This window comes from Urocampus carinirostris, chromosome 13 (assembly GCF_059441175.1).
Source record: "Urocampus carinirostris isolate Australia breed hairy pipefish chromosome 13, RoL_Ucar_1.0, whole genome shotgun sequence".
NCBI classification, from domain to species: Eukaryota; Metazoa; Chordata; class Actinopteri; order Syngnathiformes; family Syngnathidae; genus Urocampus; species Urocampus carinirostris.
The window spans coordinates 33,621,199-33,640,600 of record NC_142361.1 but is presented as its reverse complement, the minus strand read 5'-3'; the positions used below and the strand labels follow the sequence as shown (position 1 = coordinate 33,640,600).

Sequence of the window (19,402 nt, the reverse complement as noted above, 5' to 3'; positions counted from 1 at the left end):
TGTGTGTGTTTTTTGCTATATTTTTTTCCCTTTTTTGTTTTCTCTGCTATTGTATGTGTTTGTCTTGCTGTTGGTCACCCCTCTTGAGGGGTATGACCAAGGTAGGTAGATAGATATTATTTAACTATTATTTGTATTCGAATTACAAGTGGGGCCTCCCAAATGTTCAAGGTTTCATCCCCAAACTCTTATCCTTCTCGCATCTTGTGTGTGATTATTTATGAATTATTTTGCTAAACATCATCTTGATAATTGTTCGAAGTCCAGGAAACTCGTGACACCCACATTGATGACATAAGACCAGTACAAACTACAAGATCTTTCCCCAAATGTTCCACCTAATTGAGATATATTCTTTTATTCAATTCAAGTAGTTACCCATACTATTTACACAAATTGTATATATTTAAATTCAATTGAATTACCAATACACAATAAATGATTACCTTGCACCGTAAAATACAAAATAGGCACTTAATAGCATCAATTCACACATTTGTACCAACACATACATAGTAACAGTATAGATAATGCATACAGTATGCTAAAAAGTACAGTAGTTTAGCCCATGTGTACATATTTCACCTGAAACATTTTACAATTTCAATTTAATGGCTGTGGTACGAACCCGTCAGCCAGCAGGAAGAACACTCACCGAGATATTAGCGAAAAAATTTCGATACTGTGATGCTAAGGCCAGTCTGGCGAAGGGAAAACAAGCCCTCCCTCATGAACAGTGACGTTTACAACGTTATACAGTACTTATAGCCTACTAGAGAGAAGCTACAATATAACACACTTATTCTATCTTAAAGATTTAACTCGGCTACTATTCCGTGATACGAAAATTTCACATTTATGGGCTAATCGCTTACACACAATTGAAAACCACGAATATGTATGTATCCATTATTGAAAGTTACACATTTCAAGTCTACCAGGGGTGTCAAACATACAGACCACAGGCCGGATCTGGCCCACAAGACAATGCGAGCAGCACAAGTAAAAATGAGTAAAAATAAGAACGACTGCAGTTTTAAAGGGACAGTGTGTATTAAAAACCACTAAAGTTGCTTTATTGTGTAGTGCAGGGGGCTCACACTTGTGCCCGCCCCCACCATATTAAGTATGTTTAATGTTAGTGCAGCCTTTGCAAGTCTGATATGGATGCTACCTCTTTACTAATTAGTTAGGCATCTCTCAAAATGTACACGCTACCGTTCAAAAAGATTACATGAAACTAATCAGAAATATACCCCATGCATTGTTACTCTGGTACATTTGATCTGGAAATATCCTTATTTTTTAATGCAATATACATAGGTGTAAACAGGCCCATTTCGTGCAACCGGCACTTCAATGTTCTAGTACATTAGGTTCGCGAATTGCCTTTGAAGGCTAACGGGTGGTTAGAAAGCTCTTGTGATAGGATGTTAACACAGCTAAAATCAGTTTAGTTGGGGAAAAAGCGACAAGACTGACATTTCTTAAGGCCAGTCCAGTATCTGGAGGATCACATTTGTAGGTGTGATTCAACTTTCAAAATGACTGAAGGGTTTCTATTACCACAAGGAGGCACTAAATAATACGCACTGTCCTTTTAAATATGTCCACTTTTCACAAATATTTGACATTTTGACTACTTTTTCATACCATTAAGTTTTTATACTTTTTAGTAGTTCCTTATACTACTTATGACTCAATCGTACATTTGAGTTATTTTTCATACTTTTCATTACTTTTTAATATGTTTAATACATTTTTTTGACCATAATTCGCTTTACATTTCAGTTCTTTTAGTACTTTCTTGTTTTTGTCAGTTTTTTCTAACTTTACAGAACTATATTTAGTACTGTATACGTTCTAACGACAGTGGTTTTCAACCATATGTTTGACACCCCTGCTCTACACAATCCTAAAATGTGAAGTTGTGCTCGTATATACAGGAAGACAAAGATTAGGGCACCATACATTACTTAATACAGCGTATTAAGGCCACGTATTCAAGGTTTTTCTTTCAGAGGAGGGTGTATTTTCGGAAGAAACACTTTCAACTGTGTGAGAAATAGTCCTATGTTGAAAAGGACCTACCTAAGCAAATATGGAACATGAAATAGTTGCATCTAAAGCAATTGTAATCTTCTGATCTGAAAACCAAGCAAAAAAGATCGTTTACTGAAGTGTTTCATAAACACTGACAAGACTCAATAAAAAAATGGCGCTTGAGCCTTGACACTTTCTTGTTATTATTCATTCAAAACCTAAGCTTTACACTTTCGGTTTGAATTTTTTGCACTTTTTTGCACAATTTCTGATGTCTCACAATTATGCCAATTTGAAAAGACGCAGATATAATTCTTTTATATTTTTGCAAACCTATTCCTCGCATATTTGCTACTAAATGTGGAATTTCACTTATGGTAAATACGTGAGGTGTTTCGCTCAAAATATTACACTACTCTGGAAAAATATATGCATAATAGGTGGCCCCAATACACTGTAGTACAATATTGGATTGTTACCTGCACGTTCGTTCAAGCCAGTTGTGTTCTGAAGGCTTTCGGGTGATACAGGAAGCCACATTTGAAAGGGTTATTGAGCAAAGTGTAGAAAAAATTATTTTGTTCATACAAAATGTACTACTCCTTTCCCATTTACAAATTTTCACTGTAGCCCTATTGCTGCAAAAACGTAGTAAACTAATAAGTCAACATTATCTTTTACATACGTTTTGTAACGCTTGCAGATCTGCACTGCACAAAGTAAATAACATAATAAAATGAGAATTCTATTTTTATTTAGTAATGAGCAGGTTTATCTGCCAAAAGAACAATTTTATTGATAAACTATTCAATCGATCCTTTATTTTGCAGGAGAGCTTCAACACATTAGATAACTGTTTTGCCTTTGAGAAACATTAAGTGGTCTTTTGATTTTGAATATACAATGGAAAATTCCCTAGTAGCAAGTTTAGGTTTTTAATTCAGGTAAAAATCGATATAAAGTATTCGACAAAACACAAATACTCTCGATAATATTGTTTGTAATTATTACTTATGGTACAGCACACTTTACATATGAGTGTCATTATTAAAGATCTATATATACTGAATGCATATAAATGTGATGGCTAAGATTTAATTGTTTATAAGACTTTTAAGTACTATAGATTGCAAGCTTGTCTACTTACCTATTGGTTGTAATCAAACAATAGTAGCTCTTAAGTTCTAAAAATTGAGTTTTACAGAAATATTTTTTCTTTAATCAAAGATTTATTGCAATATTCCTATTAAAGAAGACATTGTGTTACCCCCCCCCAAAAAAATACATGGCCAGCGCTGGACTGGCCAATGTGGGTTTAATGTCTTTAGGGCTAAAATGCATTTTTCTCATTTTATACTCGATAGCTCCAAAGACCAGCCCATTCACTGCTAGTGACGGCAATAGCCGTGTTTTCAGCTCTGCATGGTACATCCTAAAAGTCTATGGAATCCTGCAAGTCTTGTATAGTGAGTTTTTTTAATAATATATATATTGCACGAACTATGTGAACAGTACTAAGAGAAAAACCATGAGCTACAAGTGTGGTATGCATTTATAAAGTAAGTTATTTTAGTACGATGTTACCATTATTGAAATGTCCTCTACACTGTACAATTCAAATGCCAAATTTCTGTGTTCCTAACTGACTTGATCTGCTTCTGTTTTATGTTTCACTGAGTTCCAAAAGCGGCCATTGAAAGTTACTTCCTGAAATCTGCCTCCACATTGTGATGCAACATACCCTGGTTCTGCCTTCAGAGATTGATTGACACTACGAGTGGACAGGCACGGTAGGCGTCTGCCACATAGAGTCAATTTCACAAAAAAATGATGCCTGACCCTAAGATGTCCCTATTTTGGGTTTTGAAACATCCAAAAGGTTTAGTGTTACAAACGTTCCTAATAATTCAACTGCAAAGTGATATATCATAAGCCCTTGTGATTATCTACGTGAGTGGTGTAATAATCTTAGTGTATAATAATAATAATAATAATTTCCTTGTATTGTCATTCTGTGTAACAATGTACACAGAACGAAATGTCGATTGCACCTTGACCCGTTGTAGCGAGCCGATGCAGCCGCAGCCAACAGAGGGCGCCGCCGACCACTTTTTAAGTCTTAGGAATGACTCGGCCGGGGCGCGAACCACCGACCTCCCAGTCTCAAAGCGGGCGCCTTACCATCTAATTGTATAGGTTCTAAAATTCTATACAGTGGTACCTCTTAGTATGAGCACCTCTACACGTGAGAATTTCCCTTTTGTGACCTTAGTTAGGAATTCAGAAAAGGAAACGGTAAGATGTCTGAGAAGAAAAAGGAGAATGATGACAATTGAAACAAAACAATAAGAAAATCAAGAGCTAAGTGTTAGTGTGAGTGAAACGGTCAAAGAGTACAATCGGAAGCAGCGAGTGACGATCACAAAGCCGCGAAGGAATTTACACAGCGCTTCGCTGCAATACTTTCCGTGGGAGGTTATATTCCTGTTACAAAAAAAAAACAGCGAAGAGGCGGATGAACCAGAGAAGCTAGCATCTACAAAATAGATTAGAGAGGTTCTGGCTCAGTGAGAGGAAGTTGCTGCTTTTGTTGATTTAAAAAAAAAAATCCAGTAGAAGTGGCAACTGTTCTTGCTTTTTTTAATGACAATTGCCTTAAGCCTGTCTGTAAAGGTTTAAAGAGGAGGCAGAGACTAATCTCCTACTTTTTTTTTTTCTTTTTTTCCAAAAGACCTGTAGAAAGTGATAGCATTGGGAGTCTAGCTGATTGTGCAACATTTAGTGATGAATGAAAACTGAACCCGGCAAAATAAAAACTTTTGTAAAGAATGTTATTTGTGTTCACGTTCATTTAAAGCAATGGTTCCCAAACTCTTGCAGGATGGCGCCCCCTTGGCTTCTCAGTGAATTCCTAGCGCCCCCCCAATTACTTGTGTTTCGTCTGAACCTAGCGACTACGCAAATTCTGCAACAGGTGTTTTTCTTGTATTCCACGTCTGCTTCGTCAAAACCAAAATAGGTCCGAACAAGTGATGCATCGCCGTTCTTCCGTGCAAGCTTTGTTTCCTTCTCGTTTGTTGACTCTCGGACTCTGTTTACGGATTCCACCATGACACACAATGAGCCCACACGGTGGGTGTGGCATAGTATGGCGGTTGCAAACTTTGAATCGCGTTTATTGGCTAGTGCTATTATAGAAATTTGCCTCTGATTGGTCGGCGCTTTTAAAACTTGAACAGTAACAATTGTGATTGGGCAAAACTCCATCACTCACTACAAAACCTTGAAAAAAAGGCAGTCCTTAGCGGTCTCACTACAGCACTACGTCACATCGCGATGTCGATTCGATTTCGGTTAATCGTGCAGCTCTAACGTGTTGTGTACATATCGTAAAACAAACGTTCAAACTTCTGACTTCGACTTCAGACTGCCGCCCCCCTACCGCCCCCTTCTTCCTCACCGCCCCCCAGGTCTTTCCACCGCCCCCAAGGGGGCGGTACCGCCTACTTTGGGAACCACTGATTTAAAGTCACAGTAAGTGCTACATATTATCAAAAATCACAGGCCATAATTTCCCCCTAGCCATCCACTCCCACACCTCAGCACAAAGCCGCACGACTCATGATAAAATCGAATTTTGTGTTATTAATATTTATCTAATTACTGTGTTTTAATAAAAGGTGGTACACGCAATTCGAAATTTTGCTACTCTCTTCAGCAATCCCTTGGCTTAAAGTCATGTTCGCAGCCTCAGTCAGCTCTTTGTCAAGTACCAAGAGGTTGAAATGATTAAATATAGGCTTAAGACACACTTCTATACAATAGCATATGAATGATTTTTTACAAAGGCTCTTTGAACTAAGATGGCAATTGTTAACACATACGTAATAGAAAAAATAGACTCATTTCAACTTTTAAAGACACCTCAAACAACGCACCTCACTTTGAATGTTCAATTACCATTTGAATGTGTTTACGGTGATCACGAAGATTCGTTCTATTGCTATTTAGTGTTGGTTCACTTTAAATCCTTTTGGGAGGTCGGGAACGGGACACTTACCGTAAATTCCGGACTATAAGCCGCTACTTTTTTCCCTAACTTTCAACCCTGCGGCTTATTCAGTGATGCGGCCAATTTATGTAATTTTTCTAACGGCCACTAGCGGCGTTTGAGTGTTGCTACCATTAACTGCCCTGTCAAAGCTATATTATTATTATTAAAGCTTTGAAAACTCTCTCGGTGTACCGTCTTTCTTTGTAAATATGTGTAACCCATGTATAATATGTATTTGCAACTGTCTATTTTTGTAATGTATTTATTTGTATTTATTTTAGACACTTATTCTGATGTGTTTTGCACGGGTGAACGAAAAATGAGGGGCGGAACAAACGCGGGGTGCCAAGTTTAAGTGGGGACCGCTAAAGGTGAGGGACAGACAAGGAAAGAAGAGGGGGTAAAAAGGAGTCGCGTGAGTAAATGTGGTCATCTGATATATTTTTCCCACCCTTACCTTTGGAAATATGCACTTTTTCCTTGGATTACTTTCAACGGGACCTGGACTCTGCAGGTCTGCATCAAACCTTAAGCACCGGTATCATTTTCCGTTCATTTTACCGGCTGTGATTTTTGAACTGTGGACTTTAATGAAATAAATTTAGTTTCAATCGCGGGACTTGAAGTCGGGTTTGGGTTAATTTTGTGTTTGTGTTACATGTTTAAATGTGGGTGCATGCGGCTTATATACAGGTGCGGCCTGTGTATGTACAAAATCGGTTTTCCTCTTAAAATGTGGTGGGTGAGGCTTATAATCAGGTGCGCTCTACAGTCCGGAATTTACGGTAGCTAATAACTATTTCATATCGGGAAAATCCATTTGTTACACAAGCGATTTGAGCTACGAGCACTAGATTAAGCTCCTATGAAGAGGTACCACTGTATTTTCAAGTAAACCGGCACCTCACAAATAATCCTTCTCGTCCAGCATCATTATAAGCGTGCCCTGCAGTCGGTCCATGCCGGACTCCGTCAACCCCCTCCTCTGCGGTTCGGGTGTGGGAGCGGGGGCTCGGATCCCGCTGCTCCCAGCCGCATCGTTGGGGTCCCCGCTTTTAGACTTGGACCTCTTGGGCGGCGGACCCCAGAGAAAAGCGTGAGCGGGCCTGTAATGCCGGCGGGCGAAGCGTAAAAGCCGCCTGCGAGTGGACGGTCGGCGGATAGTGTAGACGAAATATTCCAGGATACTGTGTTGCATGTTGGGAAGCGTAGTCCGGATGAGCGACTCTTCCAGGAAAAGGCGGACCAATGGTGCTTTGAAGGCCTCATAGCCGAGCTCGCCCAGTGACTTCAGAATACGCGTGATACGCAAGTAGTTGTGCTGTGACCTGCACAAAAGTCACATATTACTTACAAGCAGTGTTCCCTCTAAGCTGCGCGCGTGCGCAATTGCGGACTGCTCGCACATTCTCAGCGCACAAGAAAATCTAGCCAGCGCACAAAAATCAGGGCTTAAAATGACTAATTAAGAAGCGACTTAAGTCAAAGTTACAGTGCATGAAGGTAAAAATACACGGGTTCCCCTGACGTTGTGTCCTAAATGCGGTATTTTGAAGTCGAGTCGAAGTAGAACGAAGTTGAGTAAAGTTAGTAGAGTTTGTCGAGAACCGGCTTCTTCGGCTCGGCTCTTCAGGTTGTTTTTTCTTTTTTTAATCACAACATGACCAAATATTATGTAAAACTATGCACAGAATGACTTAAAGGAAGGGGGGAATAGAACAAAAAAGAAAAAAATACCAAAATGAAAAAGTAGTGACAAGCTGAGAAAAAAAAGAAACAAAAGGAAGAGAAAAAAAGAAGGAAAAATTTAGAAAAAAGCCAGAAAAAAAGAAAAGACAGAAACGTAGGAAAAATGGTAAATAGAGAAGAAAAAAGTAACAGCTCGGAAAAAATAAACACAATGAGACTTTTTTGTAAAGGAATTTTAAAAAAAAGTAGAAAAAAACACGGAAAAAAGAAGGAAAAGTTTATGTTGCATTCAAATAATTTCCAATGATATCAAGTGAATCTTGTTGCCAACATTGTACTTCCACTAAAAATGTGATTAAGTACAGTTTTGTATCTTACAACCGACTAAATAAGCCCCCAAAATATTAATATTATGCGACAAAATATATCAGGAAATAAAAAGAAATGGATATCTTGTGAAAGAATTGTAAGAACAAACGACGTTTGTAGGCCGTACAACCTTTGCAATAGTACATGAGTCAATTCATTCAAAAGAGAAAGATCATTTTGCATTGCCGAAAACAAAATGTCACGTTTTGGACAAGTTTGATAATGAATTATCTTGCCACACTTGGGATTATGGTTGCTCACTGTTGTTTCAAGCGTTGCTCACCGACTTTGTGTAAACGCTCAGACCCGTGGAAAATTACAGGGAACATTGCTTACAAGTGGGTCACGGCAGAAATATCTTCCCCAAATGAGGTAGCTTATTCCTAGACTAGGGCACTGGCTAGCACCTACATGCAGTTACGAAAATAGCTCACCACGGATATTTCAATGTCACTCTTCGTAAAATTTAAAACGGTCACTTCTGCCTATGTCTGCCTGTGCATCAATAACCGCGGGATACACAAATAGCTTGGCGGACATACATTACATATCACAAAAGCACCAAAAGACAGATCTTCCTGACATGCTATAAGTACGGATGTCAAACTCTGGCTCTGGCCCCGGATCCAAATTTTCTGTTTAGGAGGAATCTGTTAGCTTTATGTTTACGTTAAACATTCATGGTAAACATTCAGGGTGTTGGAACGGATTAAAACGATTTACATTATTTTTAATGGGAAAAATGATTTCGGTGATCGAACAAATCGGTTTTCGAACAGGGTTCTGCAACGGATTATGGTCGAGAACCGAGGTTCCACTGTATTATGCTTCATCATCCAACCTAAATAAGTAACCTACCCTACATATTATAGCCGCAGTTGACAGGGAATATTTTCTAGACACAACACATTTAGTATCACACAATTGGGAATGAATGTTTTTATGTTTGGCATTGAATATGTTTAACAGTTGAGTGAATGCTGTTTTACACCTTGAAGGATTATTTATTCTATTTATTTGACCTATACATTTCTTGGACAAAATCTCTGTATTATTTGTGATTGCAACATCCTTTGCTGTCTGGTAATCCTGAAAGGGGGATGCCACATGTGCGTTCTCTTCTCAAGGTATATTCATTTTCCTCATGTTGAGGTTTTTGAGTTTTTCCTTGCCCTCATGTTGGTTCCAGATCAGGGGATGGTGTAATAATAGTCTGAAAAAATAGTCTGTGTAATAACCTGTGAAGCCCTTTGAGACTCTTAGAGATTAAGGGCTATACGAATAAAAATGACTTGACTTGACCTGACTAAAAGGGATTTAATATAATACAAATTACATTTGTTGAATGCAGTGGGGATTTTTCACAGGTAAGCCTTGGGGTCAGTGTGGGCTAGACAAGAATGATGTTTACAGAAAAACAAGGGTTGACGCGGGAAAAGGAGACAAGTGTTCTGATAAGCTTTCTTGTTGTGAGTTTCTGAGACATGGCGGCGCCTTTCGGCGAGGAGGAGGTGAAGCTGGCACCTGACCCGCCCCAGGGGAGGAGTCAGTACGCCCATGGGGGTGGCCGACGCCCCGACGTGTGAAAAAGAGGGAAGACGGAAGAAGAGAGACGGGAGCAGATCGGAGACGAGAGATGAGACGCTCAACGAAGACTAATTAGACAAATTCGACAATAATTCAGCTAAATTCGTTGGAATTCACTTAGTTAAATACTTTAAGAAAATAAATCTGCCCCCGTGTGAAAATGCCGGCTATCTTTGTTCATCTTCCCATTAAGAAACGAGCATGCATTGTTAGGAGAATAAAGTTTGTGTTTGGTTAATGGAGTCTGATAACTAATTCGAACGATTTGGTAAACACTACATTTGTGATATAGTTTTTTTCCCTAACAACCTTAACCAACTAACCACGCTATACAAATTAAGCAATGCCCTCTAGAGGCCGGAAAGAGCATTTGGTTGGCAGTTAGATAGATAGATAGATAGATAGATAGATAGATACTTTATTCATCCCCTAAGGGAAATTCACATTTCCAGCAGCATCCCTGAGCTGAGAACAATACAATAATAAAGCCAAAGAAAAACAATTATTTATATATAAAACAGTTATTTAAAGATTATAACTTTTGAGATAAACGACTCGCTTCTTTTTTTTTTTTTACATACTCGGAAATTTATCGGGTATTGTGTTTGAAATATCCCTTTCTAGACCAAGATAAGATATATAAAATCCACCCGGTCTCGTGTAGGAAAATAAAACATGCCTTAAATTCCAGCCTATAAGCCGCTACTTTTTACCCAAACGTTCAACCCTACGGCTTATTCAAGGTAAGATTTAGACCGGTGGAATAGATGCGCCGAGGAAGACTGCAACTTCTTGGCTTGACTAGCGGCGAGAAATCTTTCACTAAAACTGGCCGCATGCGAAAGGCATCTTTTTCGCAAGTCTGCCAGTGGATCCTGACAGCGTGGGGAAGCATCAAAAAATCCACAATCACCAATGGGTTCCGAAAAGCCGGTCCGCTGCGTGACGGAGAGGAGGGCACAGAATCAGCAGTGGATGGGAGCGTGGGACGAAGTCTATATGACACTGTTTCTTTCCGACACTGAGGAAGACGACTTTGATGGCTTCAGTTCTTGGGAGGAAGATGAGGACGGTTTACCGTGATTTTTACAAGTACGGTATGTTTTTTTAACAGACCCGTTTACTGTGTTGCTAGCGTGTTGCTACCTGTCACAGGCACCGTTTGGGATGAAAGTTATATTATTACAAAAGTCAATTCCATTGAAGTTGGGAAAAAGTTTAAAATGTCAGTAAAATTAGAATAGAATGACTTGCAAACCTTTTCTAACCCATATTTAAATGAATACACCACAAAGACAAGATTATCCATGTTCAAACTCATAAACTTTATTTCCATAAGCAAATAATGATAAACTTAGAATTTTATAATTGCAACAAGTGCCAAAGTAGTTGGGAAAGGGGCTTCTTCACCATTGTGTTACATCACCTTTCCTTTTAATAACACTCAATAAACGTTTAGGAAGTGAGGAGACTAGTTGTTGAATCGTTGATAGTGGAATCCTTTCCCATTCTTGCTTTATGTACAGCTTCAGCTGTTCAACAGTCCGGGGTCTCCTTTGTCTTATTCTGCGCTTTATAATGCGCCACACATTTTCAATGGGAGACAGGTCAGGACTGCAGGCAGGCCAGTCAAGCACCCGCACCCTCTTACTACGAAGCCACGCTGTCGTGAGACGTGCAGTGTGTGGCTTGGCATTATCCTGCTGGAAGAAGCAAGGGCGCCCATGGTAAAGATTCTGTTTGGATGGCAACATACTTTGTTCCAAAACCTGAATGTACTTTTCTGCATTAATGGTGCCTTCACAGATGTGCAGGTTACCCATTCCTTGGCCACTCATGCACCCCCATACCATCACAGATGCTGGCTTTTGCACTTTGCGTGCATAACAGTCTGGGTGGTTCTGTTCTTCTTTGGACCGGAGGACACGACGTCCACAATTTCCAAACACAATTTGGAAAACTGACTCATCAGACCACAGAACACTTTTCCACTTTGTATCAGTCCATTTTAGATGGGCTCGGGCCCAGAGAACCCTGCGGCGTTTCTGGATGTTGTTGATGAATGGCTTACGCTTTGCAACATAAAGTTTTAACCCACACTTACGGATATAGCGTCGAACTGTATTGACTGACAGTGGTTTTCCAAAGTGTTCCTGAGCCCATGTGGTGATGTCCTTTACACATTGATGTCGGTTCTTAATGCAGTACCGCTTGAGGGCTCGGAGGTCACGGGCATTCAATAATGGTTTACGGCCATGCCGTTTACGCACAGTGATTTCTCCAGATTCCCTGAACCTTTTCACAATATTATGGACTGTAGATGATGATATCCCTAAATTCCTTGCAATTGTACTTTGAGGAATGTTGTTTTTAAACTGTTCAACAATTTGCTCACGCAGTTGTTCACAAAGAGGTGAACCTCGCCCCATCCTTGCATGTGAATGACTTAGCTTGTTCGGGTTTCCCTTTTTTATACCCAGTAACAACTCTCACCTGTTGCTAATTCATCTGTTCACCTGCAAATAGTTGGTTGATTTCCATTCATCCACTTTCTGAGTAGTTATTGACACCTGTCCCAACTATTTTGGCACGTGTTGCTGTCATCAAATTACAGAGTTGATGATTTTCTCCCAAAACAATAAAGTTTATGAGTGAAGACAATAAATATGTTGTCTTTGCTGTGCATTCATTTAAATATGGGTTGAAAAGAATTTGCAATTTACTTGGATCAATTTTTATTTGCAATTAACACACTTTCCCAACTTCATTGGAATTGAGTTTTGTATTATTAAAGCTTTGAAAACTGTCTCGGTGTACCATCTTTCTTTGTAAATGTGTGTAACCATGTATAATATGTATTTACAACTGTATATTTTTATAATGTATTTATTTTAGAGACTTATTCTGATATGTTTTGCACGGACGAATCAAAAAAGGGCGAAAACCACGGGGGCTGACGGGAAGTGGAGTAAACGTGAGACGTGTTTGTGGACGCGGCGGACAATAGTGGATATATATTTTTCCCACCCTTACCTTTGGAAATATTCACTTTTTTCCTTGGATTACTTTCAACGGGACCCGGACTCTGCAGGTCTGCATCAAACCTTAAGTACCGGTATCATTTTCCGTTCATTTTGCAGGCTGTGAATTTTGGACTGTGTACTTTAATGAAGGACATTCAGTTTCAATCGCGGGACTTAAAGTCGGGTTTGGGTTAATTTTGTGTTTGTGTTACATTTTTTTAATGTGGCTTATATTCAGGTACGGCTTGTGTAAGTACAAAATCGGTTTTCCTCTTAAAATGTGGTGGGTGCGGCTTATAATCAGGTGCGCTCTATAATCCGGGATTTATGGTAATAGCATGAAGCCCCATGCGCTATTTTTTCATTATAAGAGGGCCAAACCATTGTAAAACTAACTAGGCAAAAAGTCTCCCAACCGGAATAGTAAACTCATAAAAATCGTTCTACTTTAGGTATTTGATGAATGTTTGTGTCGCTTACTCATTAAGGTGGCGGAAGCGCTCCTGCCAATTGGAAGACCGAGCAACGTTTCCACTTCTGTCAAGAAGCTTAACGCCGTAGAAGTCCAACATGAGGGAATAAGCTGCCAGGAACCTCCGCTTGGCTTCTCGAGTGCTTTGGAATTCCTGGAGGAGTCGTTCACGGAAATAAGAGGAAAGATAAGGTTAGTAATATTCTTTTAATTTCGTAATTATTGTTGTAATTTAGGTTCTCAAATAGTGGGTCAAGGGGGGCGCGTTAGACTTCATGTCACTTTTTTTTTTTTAGTCTTCCTGGAATAAAGTGCAATTGCGCCTCCACTACACAAGGGGCAGTAGCGTTCTCAGCAGCAGTGTTTTGTTAACATTTAGCCTCCACGTAGTGCATTAAGCACAGAGTACACAAAGTGTTGCAGTCCCTCTAGCTCAGGGGTGTCAAACTCATTTTAACTTGGGGGCCACACGATAGAACAAACATTCTGTCGGGGCCGGATTAGTAGATTAAAGAGAAAGAAAGAGAGAGATAAAGAAATACGAGAAAGAGGGAGGGAAAGGGAGAGAGGGCGGGACAAAGAAAGAGAGAGAGGGAGAAACAAAAGATAAACATTTGTGAGAGAGGGGGAAAAGAAAGGGAGAGGAAGAAAGAAATCCAAAGACAAATAGAAAGACTGAAGGAGAGAAAAGAGAAAAGAAAGCTCTCTCTCTCTCTCTCTCTCTCTCTCTCTCTCTCTCTCTCTCTCTCTCTCTCTCTCTCTCTCTCTCTCTCTCTCTCTCTCTCTCTCTCTCTCTTCTCCACCCCTTTTCTCCCACTCTGTCTGTGTCTCTTTCACTCCCTGTGTCTCTCTTTGTCTCTTTCTCTCTCTTTTAACCTCTTTTGCTGTAACTTCCTTTTTTCCTTTTCTCTCTTTTCTTTTTCTCTCTTCATACCCTTCGCGCTTTCTTTTCTCTCCTTCTTTCTATTTATCTTTGGATTTCTTTCTTCCTCTCCCTTCCTTTCCCCCCTCCCTCACGACTTTTTATAATTTGTTTTGCGCGCGCTCTCTCCCTCTCTCTCTTTTCTTTTCTTTATCTCTCTTTTTCTTTCTCTTTCATCTACTAGTCCGGCCCCCGACAGAATGTTTGTTCTATCGTGTGGCCCCTGAGTTAGAATGAGTTTGACACCCCTGAGTTAGAGTAACCCTACCCAACCCTGGTTAAAAGGCATGAAATATGAAATGAAATGAGGTGAGTGGTTACTATCACTAGTCAACAGAAAATATTCGAGAAGTCAGTGAAGGGTGTCTTACTTTGATCTCATCCTGAGTCAGTTCATGTGCGTAGAAGTTTAGCCCTTGTTCGCGTAATGGAAACAACCTTCCACAAAGACAAAAACAGAGTAGAGACGTGTTAATATTATGGTTACATTTTAAATTGTGCCACACACACAATGCTTCAATGCAGTATTTCTCATCATCTCATCTCATTAGCTACACCGCTTATCCTCAGTAGGGTCGCGGGGGTGCTAGAGCCCATCCCAGCAATCATCGGGCAGTGGGCAGGGGACACCCTGAACTGGTTGCCAGCCAATCGCAGGGCACACAGGGACAGACAACCCACTCGCTCATTCACACCTAGGGACAATTTGGACCGGCCAATTCACCTGAAATGCATGTTTTTGGAATGTGGGAGGAAACCGGAGTGCCCGGAGGAAACCCACGCAAGCACGGGGAGAACATACAAACTCCGCACAGGAAGTCTGGAGCTGGATTTGAACCCACGCAGAATATTCCCAGGACATGAACTGTGCCGCACATGCGCTAACCACTGCGCCGCCGTGCTGCCCCTGCAGTATTTCTATCTTAACTAAAACTTTCCATTGACTTAATGCATTTCCAAGCCTTACCTTAAACTTAAGCTAATTCCTGACTCTAAGAATTGGGTTCAGACACATTACGATGTTTCAGGATCTCCCACTCCATTTCCCTCCCACTGGTCCTTTTCTTCACATGTTTAGTCTGTGCCTTGCCATGATTCCATTTACTTTTATTTTTTTTATTATTAATTTTATTTTAGCTTACCTATTGTGTGTGTGTGTGCAGTATATGGCATTCCAGGTTGTTGCATGGGGAAAGGAGGGTGTTTTTTTGTTTTGTTTATTATATTATATAGCACTTTGTTGTCTGAAAAGTGCTATTCAAATACATTTGATTTGATCCCCCTAGAAGACACCAACCTGGGGGGAGTGGCTTGAGAGCGCTCACTTGTGCCTAATCAGTGTACACATCTGCATTTCATTAATCCTACTCCTTATTTTCCCTGACTTCCAGATCACAGGCCAGGTCATTGTCACATCATGTTTGTTTTATCTTGCTTGATTCTAGTTTAGACATTTCTTGATTGTTTTGAGACAACTTGTTTGTTACTTTGTTCCTGGGGTTTGTTATTAAACTGCATCATTTTGTGAGCAGGCCTGCCTTAGTTCCTGCCTTGGTTGAGAACTGACTGAAATGTCCTCATTTAGCAAAAAATGAGTTTCACACACATACAAACACACACACACACACACACACACAAAAAATGCTGCGTTTTACCACTAGGTTGTCATAATTGCACCTTGTTAATCCTGCTCCTTATCTTTCCTCACTCCGAGATCAGAGACCAGGTCATTGTGGTGGTCACGCCAGGTTTGTGTTTTCTTTCTAAATTGTAGTTAAGACGTTTTCTTAAATGTATTGAGACAACGTGTTTGTTACTTTGTTCCTAGGGTTTGTTATTAAACTACTATGTACAAGAGCTTCACACACACACAATATGCTGCGTTTTACCACCGAATCTAGGTGTGATTGTGCTTCAGCTTGTCATAATTGCACCCCATTAACCCTGCTCCCTATTTTTCCTGACTCCGAGATCAGGTCATTGTGATTGTCACGTCAGGTTTGTTTTAACTATCTTGATTCTAGTTTAGACATTTCTTAATTGTTTGGAGAAAATGTGTTTGTTACTTTGTTCCTAGGGTTTGTTTTTAAACAGCATAATTTCGTGAGCAGGCCTGCCTTAGTTCCAGCCTTTGTTGAGAACTGACTGAAATGTCCTCATTTAGCAAAAATGTCCCTACTGTGTTAGTCCAAAAAACTACTATGTACAAGAGCTTAACACAAAAAATGCTGCGTTTTACCACTGAATGTAGGTGTGATTGTGCTTCAGCTTGTCATAATTGCACCCCATTAACCCTGCTCCCTTTTTTTCCTGACTCCGAGATCAGAGGCCAGGTCATTGTGATTGTCACGTCAGGTTTGTTTTATCTATCTTGATTCTAGTTTAGACATTTCTTAATTGTTTGGAGAAAATTTGTTTGTTACTTTGTTCCTAGGGTTTGTTGTTAAACAGCATCCTTTTGTGAGCAAGCCTGCCTTAGTTCCTGCCTTGGTTGAGAACTGACTGAAATGTCCTCATTTAGCAAAAATGTCCCTACTGTGTCAGTCAAAAAAACTATTATGTACAATAAGTTTCACACACACATAAAATGCTGCGTTTTACCACTGAATGTAGGTGGTATTGTGCTTCAGCTTGTCATAATTGAGACTCATTAATCCTGCTCCCTGTTTTTCCTGACTCCGAGATCAGAGGCCAGGTCATTGCGATTGTCATGTCAGGTTTGTTTTATCTTTCTTTTATCTAGTTTAGACATTTATTAATTGTTTGTAGACAACTTGTTTGTTACTTTGTTCCTGAGGTTTGTTATTAAACAGCGTCGTTTTGTGAGCAAGCCTGCCTTGGTTGAGAATTAACTAAAATGTCTTCATTTAGCAAAAATGTCCCCACTGTGTAGGTCCAAAATCTACAAGAGCTTCACACACACATAAAATACTGCGTTTTACACCTGAATGTAGGTGGTATTGTGCTTCAGCTTGTCATAATTGAGACTCATTAATCCTGCTCCCTGTTTTTCCTGACTCCGAGATCAGAGGCCAGGTCATTGCGATTGTCACGTCAGGTTTGTTTTATCTTTCTTTTATCTAGTTTAGAGAATAATTAATTGTTTGTAGACAACTTGTTTGTTACTTTGTTCCTGAGGTTTGTTATTAAACAGCGTCGTTTTGTGAGCAAGCCTGCCTTGGTTGAGAATTAACTAAAATGTCTTCATTTAGCAAAAATGTCCCCACTGTGTAGGTCCAAAATCTACAAGAGCTTCACACACACATAAAATGCTGCGTTTTACCACTGAATGTAGGTGTGATTGTGCTCCAGCTTGTCATAATCGCCTCTCCACTTGGTTAAAATCTCTTCGATATAGATACCTAAAAACACATTGGACATTATAAAAATAGACCGACGTGTAGAATCATCTGTTCGTCTTTTCAAATCTTACCATCGGGTACAAGTGGAATCTTGTTCAGGTAGAAGCGGAGGTTGCGGTACTCGTTGGGTTGCCGGGATTTTTTGTAATTCTGTACACACACAAAGATAAAAACAACATTTAAAGATGTCCACTGAAAACTAAAACCCCTTTTTTATTTGTCAGACTCTTCTCACTATGCTTTCTCACCACAGATTGTTTCGAAATCATAAATAGAGTCAAGTATAAGATCCACCTACGCTTTTGGCAAGTGTACTCGGAGGCTGTTGGAGACGGGTGAGATGCGCAATTGGGTTTTGAACCAACCGTCAACAATTATTTTCTTCGCCGGGTTTGTGTTTTTACTCACCGGGTAGCAGTGGCGGTATTTGTACAGGTCTCTGGCGGCGTAAAAACTTCTTTTCATCTTTGGGAGAAACTCTGGAGAGTCACTAAGCTGCAAGAAGAGGGACGAGAGAAAATGCGATGTGACGTAGGGCGGTAGTGTAACCACAAAGAACTGCATTTTTTTTTCAAGGTTTTGTAGTGAGTGATGGAGTTTTGGCCAACCACGATTGTTACTGTTGGAGTTTTAAAAGCGCCGACCAATCAGATGACTCAATTTTGTGCAGGCTCGGAGAGTAACGGAATACATGGAAAGGCAAAAATGATGTCGGCAAGCTGTTTGGATTTATTTTCATTTTGTTTCTGTTGCATTTTATGTTAGTTTTGCCGGAGATCAAAGAGATCAAAGCCAGGAGAGAAAGCTTACCACGTGTTGTTAGTCATAATTTTACTCATATTTAATTTATTAGGTCTTTTATTAGCATATTTGGTATTGGAGTAATCCAAAAGTCATTGAAAGTAATCAAGTTAAAGTAACCCTACCCAACCCTGGCAATAGTCTTTGATCTGTGCAGCCCTTTGAGACTCTTTCTGATTAAGGGCTATACAAATAAACATGACTTGACTTGCGAATCAGTGAAGTGGGGAGGCCGCGAAAAATGAACCACGTTAAAACGAGGGTTGACTGTAACGTGTGGACGCTGGTTCGCTTACATTCAAGGTCACGTGATAGGAATATTCAATCCATAAATATATATCCAGTTAAAGTTCACCAAGTGTGTTTAAAATGGCGTAACCTTTCTGAATAATTCTCAGTTTGCGTTCGTCCTTTACGCCGTCGAAGCGTCTTATTCGCTTTTTTCTTCCCTCCCCCGTTCGAGCTCCAGCCTACCTCAGGGGACGAGTCTCCATCGTTCCCCGCCGGCCACTCGCCCTCGGCGGGGCTAACGCTTTCGGAGATGCCGCTGTCCTCTTCCGTAGCCGGTTCCTCGCTTTCCGAATCGGACCCCCACGTCGAGTCGCATTCCTCCACGGTGCTCGGCTCCTTCAAGCGCCAGTGAACCAATAAATTGCCCATTGACGAAGACGCGGCGCCCGCTGGCCCTCCCAGCCCCCACTCGCCTTTAATACATCACATTCTGATGGTTTGAATGCTGCAGGATCCGCGTTGGTTTTGCTTCCTGTTTTTGCTCGCTCGTCGAAGCGGAAATGACAGGACAAAAGATTTGGAGCACAGCAACGAGGGTGCGCTTAGTGCTTCGCTGCCCAATAGGAAAACGACGAGAAATGAATGAATTAAATCCCATTTCTCTCCATGACTGGTGTGACTCCCAATTTAGATTTCCGAATGTTGATTATTACTAAAATCGTAGCATCGATTAATGCATAATTAACACGTTAACAAATATGCGCCTGCATCGTTTATTTTAGAATCAGGGTTGGGTAGGGTTACTTTAACTGGATTACTTTCAATTACTTTTGAATTACTCCAATACCA

The 19,402-nt window shown here is 40.2% G+C and overlaps 1 protein-coding gene across 1 annotated transcript; it reads right to left on the bottom strand.

Moving 5' to 3' along the window:
• Nucleotides 1–332: 332 nt before the first annotated feature.
• LOC148354404 (opioid growth factor receptor-like protein 1) lies at nt 333–19,093 on the bottom strand. The gene is made up of 7 exons (XM_088351714.1): nt 18,797–19,093; nt 17,930–18,016; nt 17,593–17,671; nt 17,443–17,521; nt 14,531–14,597; nt 13,246–13,391; nt 333–7,425 (listed from the first exon to the last, which is right to left on the bottom strand). Exons 1-7 carry the CDS (start codon nt 18,980–18,982, stop codon nt 7,002–7,004), a joined length of 1,068 nt encoding a protein of 355 aa, XP_088207840.1. The 5' UTR covers nt 18,983–19,093; the 3' UTR covers nt 333–7,001.
• Nucleotides 19,094–19,402: the final 309 nt, after the last annotated feature.

Coding starts and splice junctions, on each gene's coding strand:
- LOC148354404 (XM_088351714.1), bottom strand. CDS start 18,982: ATGGGCAATTTATTGGTTCACTGGCGCTTGAAGGAGCCGAGCACCGTG. Junction 18,017..18,796: donor ATGGAGACTCGTCCCCTGAG/GTAGGCTGGAGC, acceptor CTCTTCTTGCAG/CTTAGTGACTCTCCAGAGTT. Junction 17,672..17,929: donor AATACCGCCACTGCTACCCG/GTGAGTAAAAAC, acceptor GTGTGTGTACAG/AATTACAAAAAATCCCGGCA.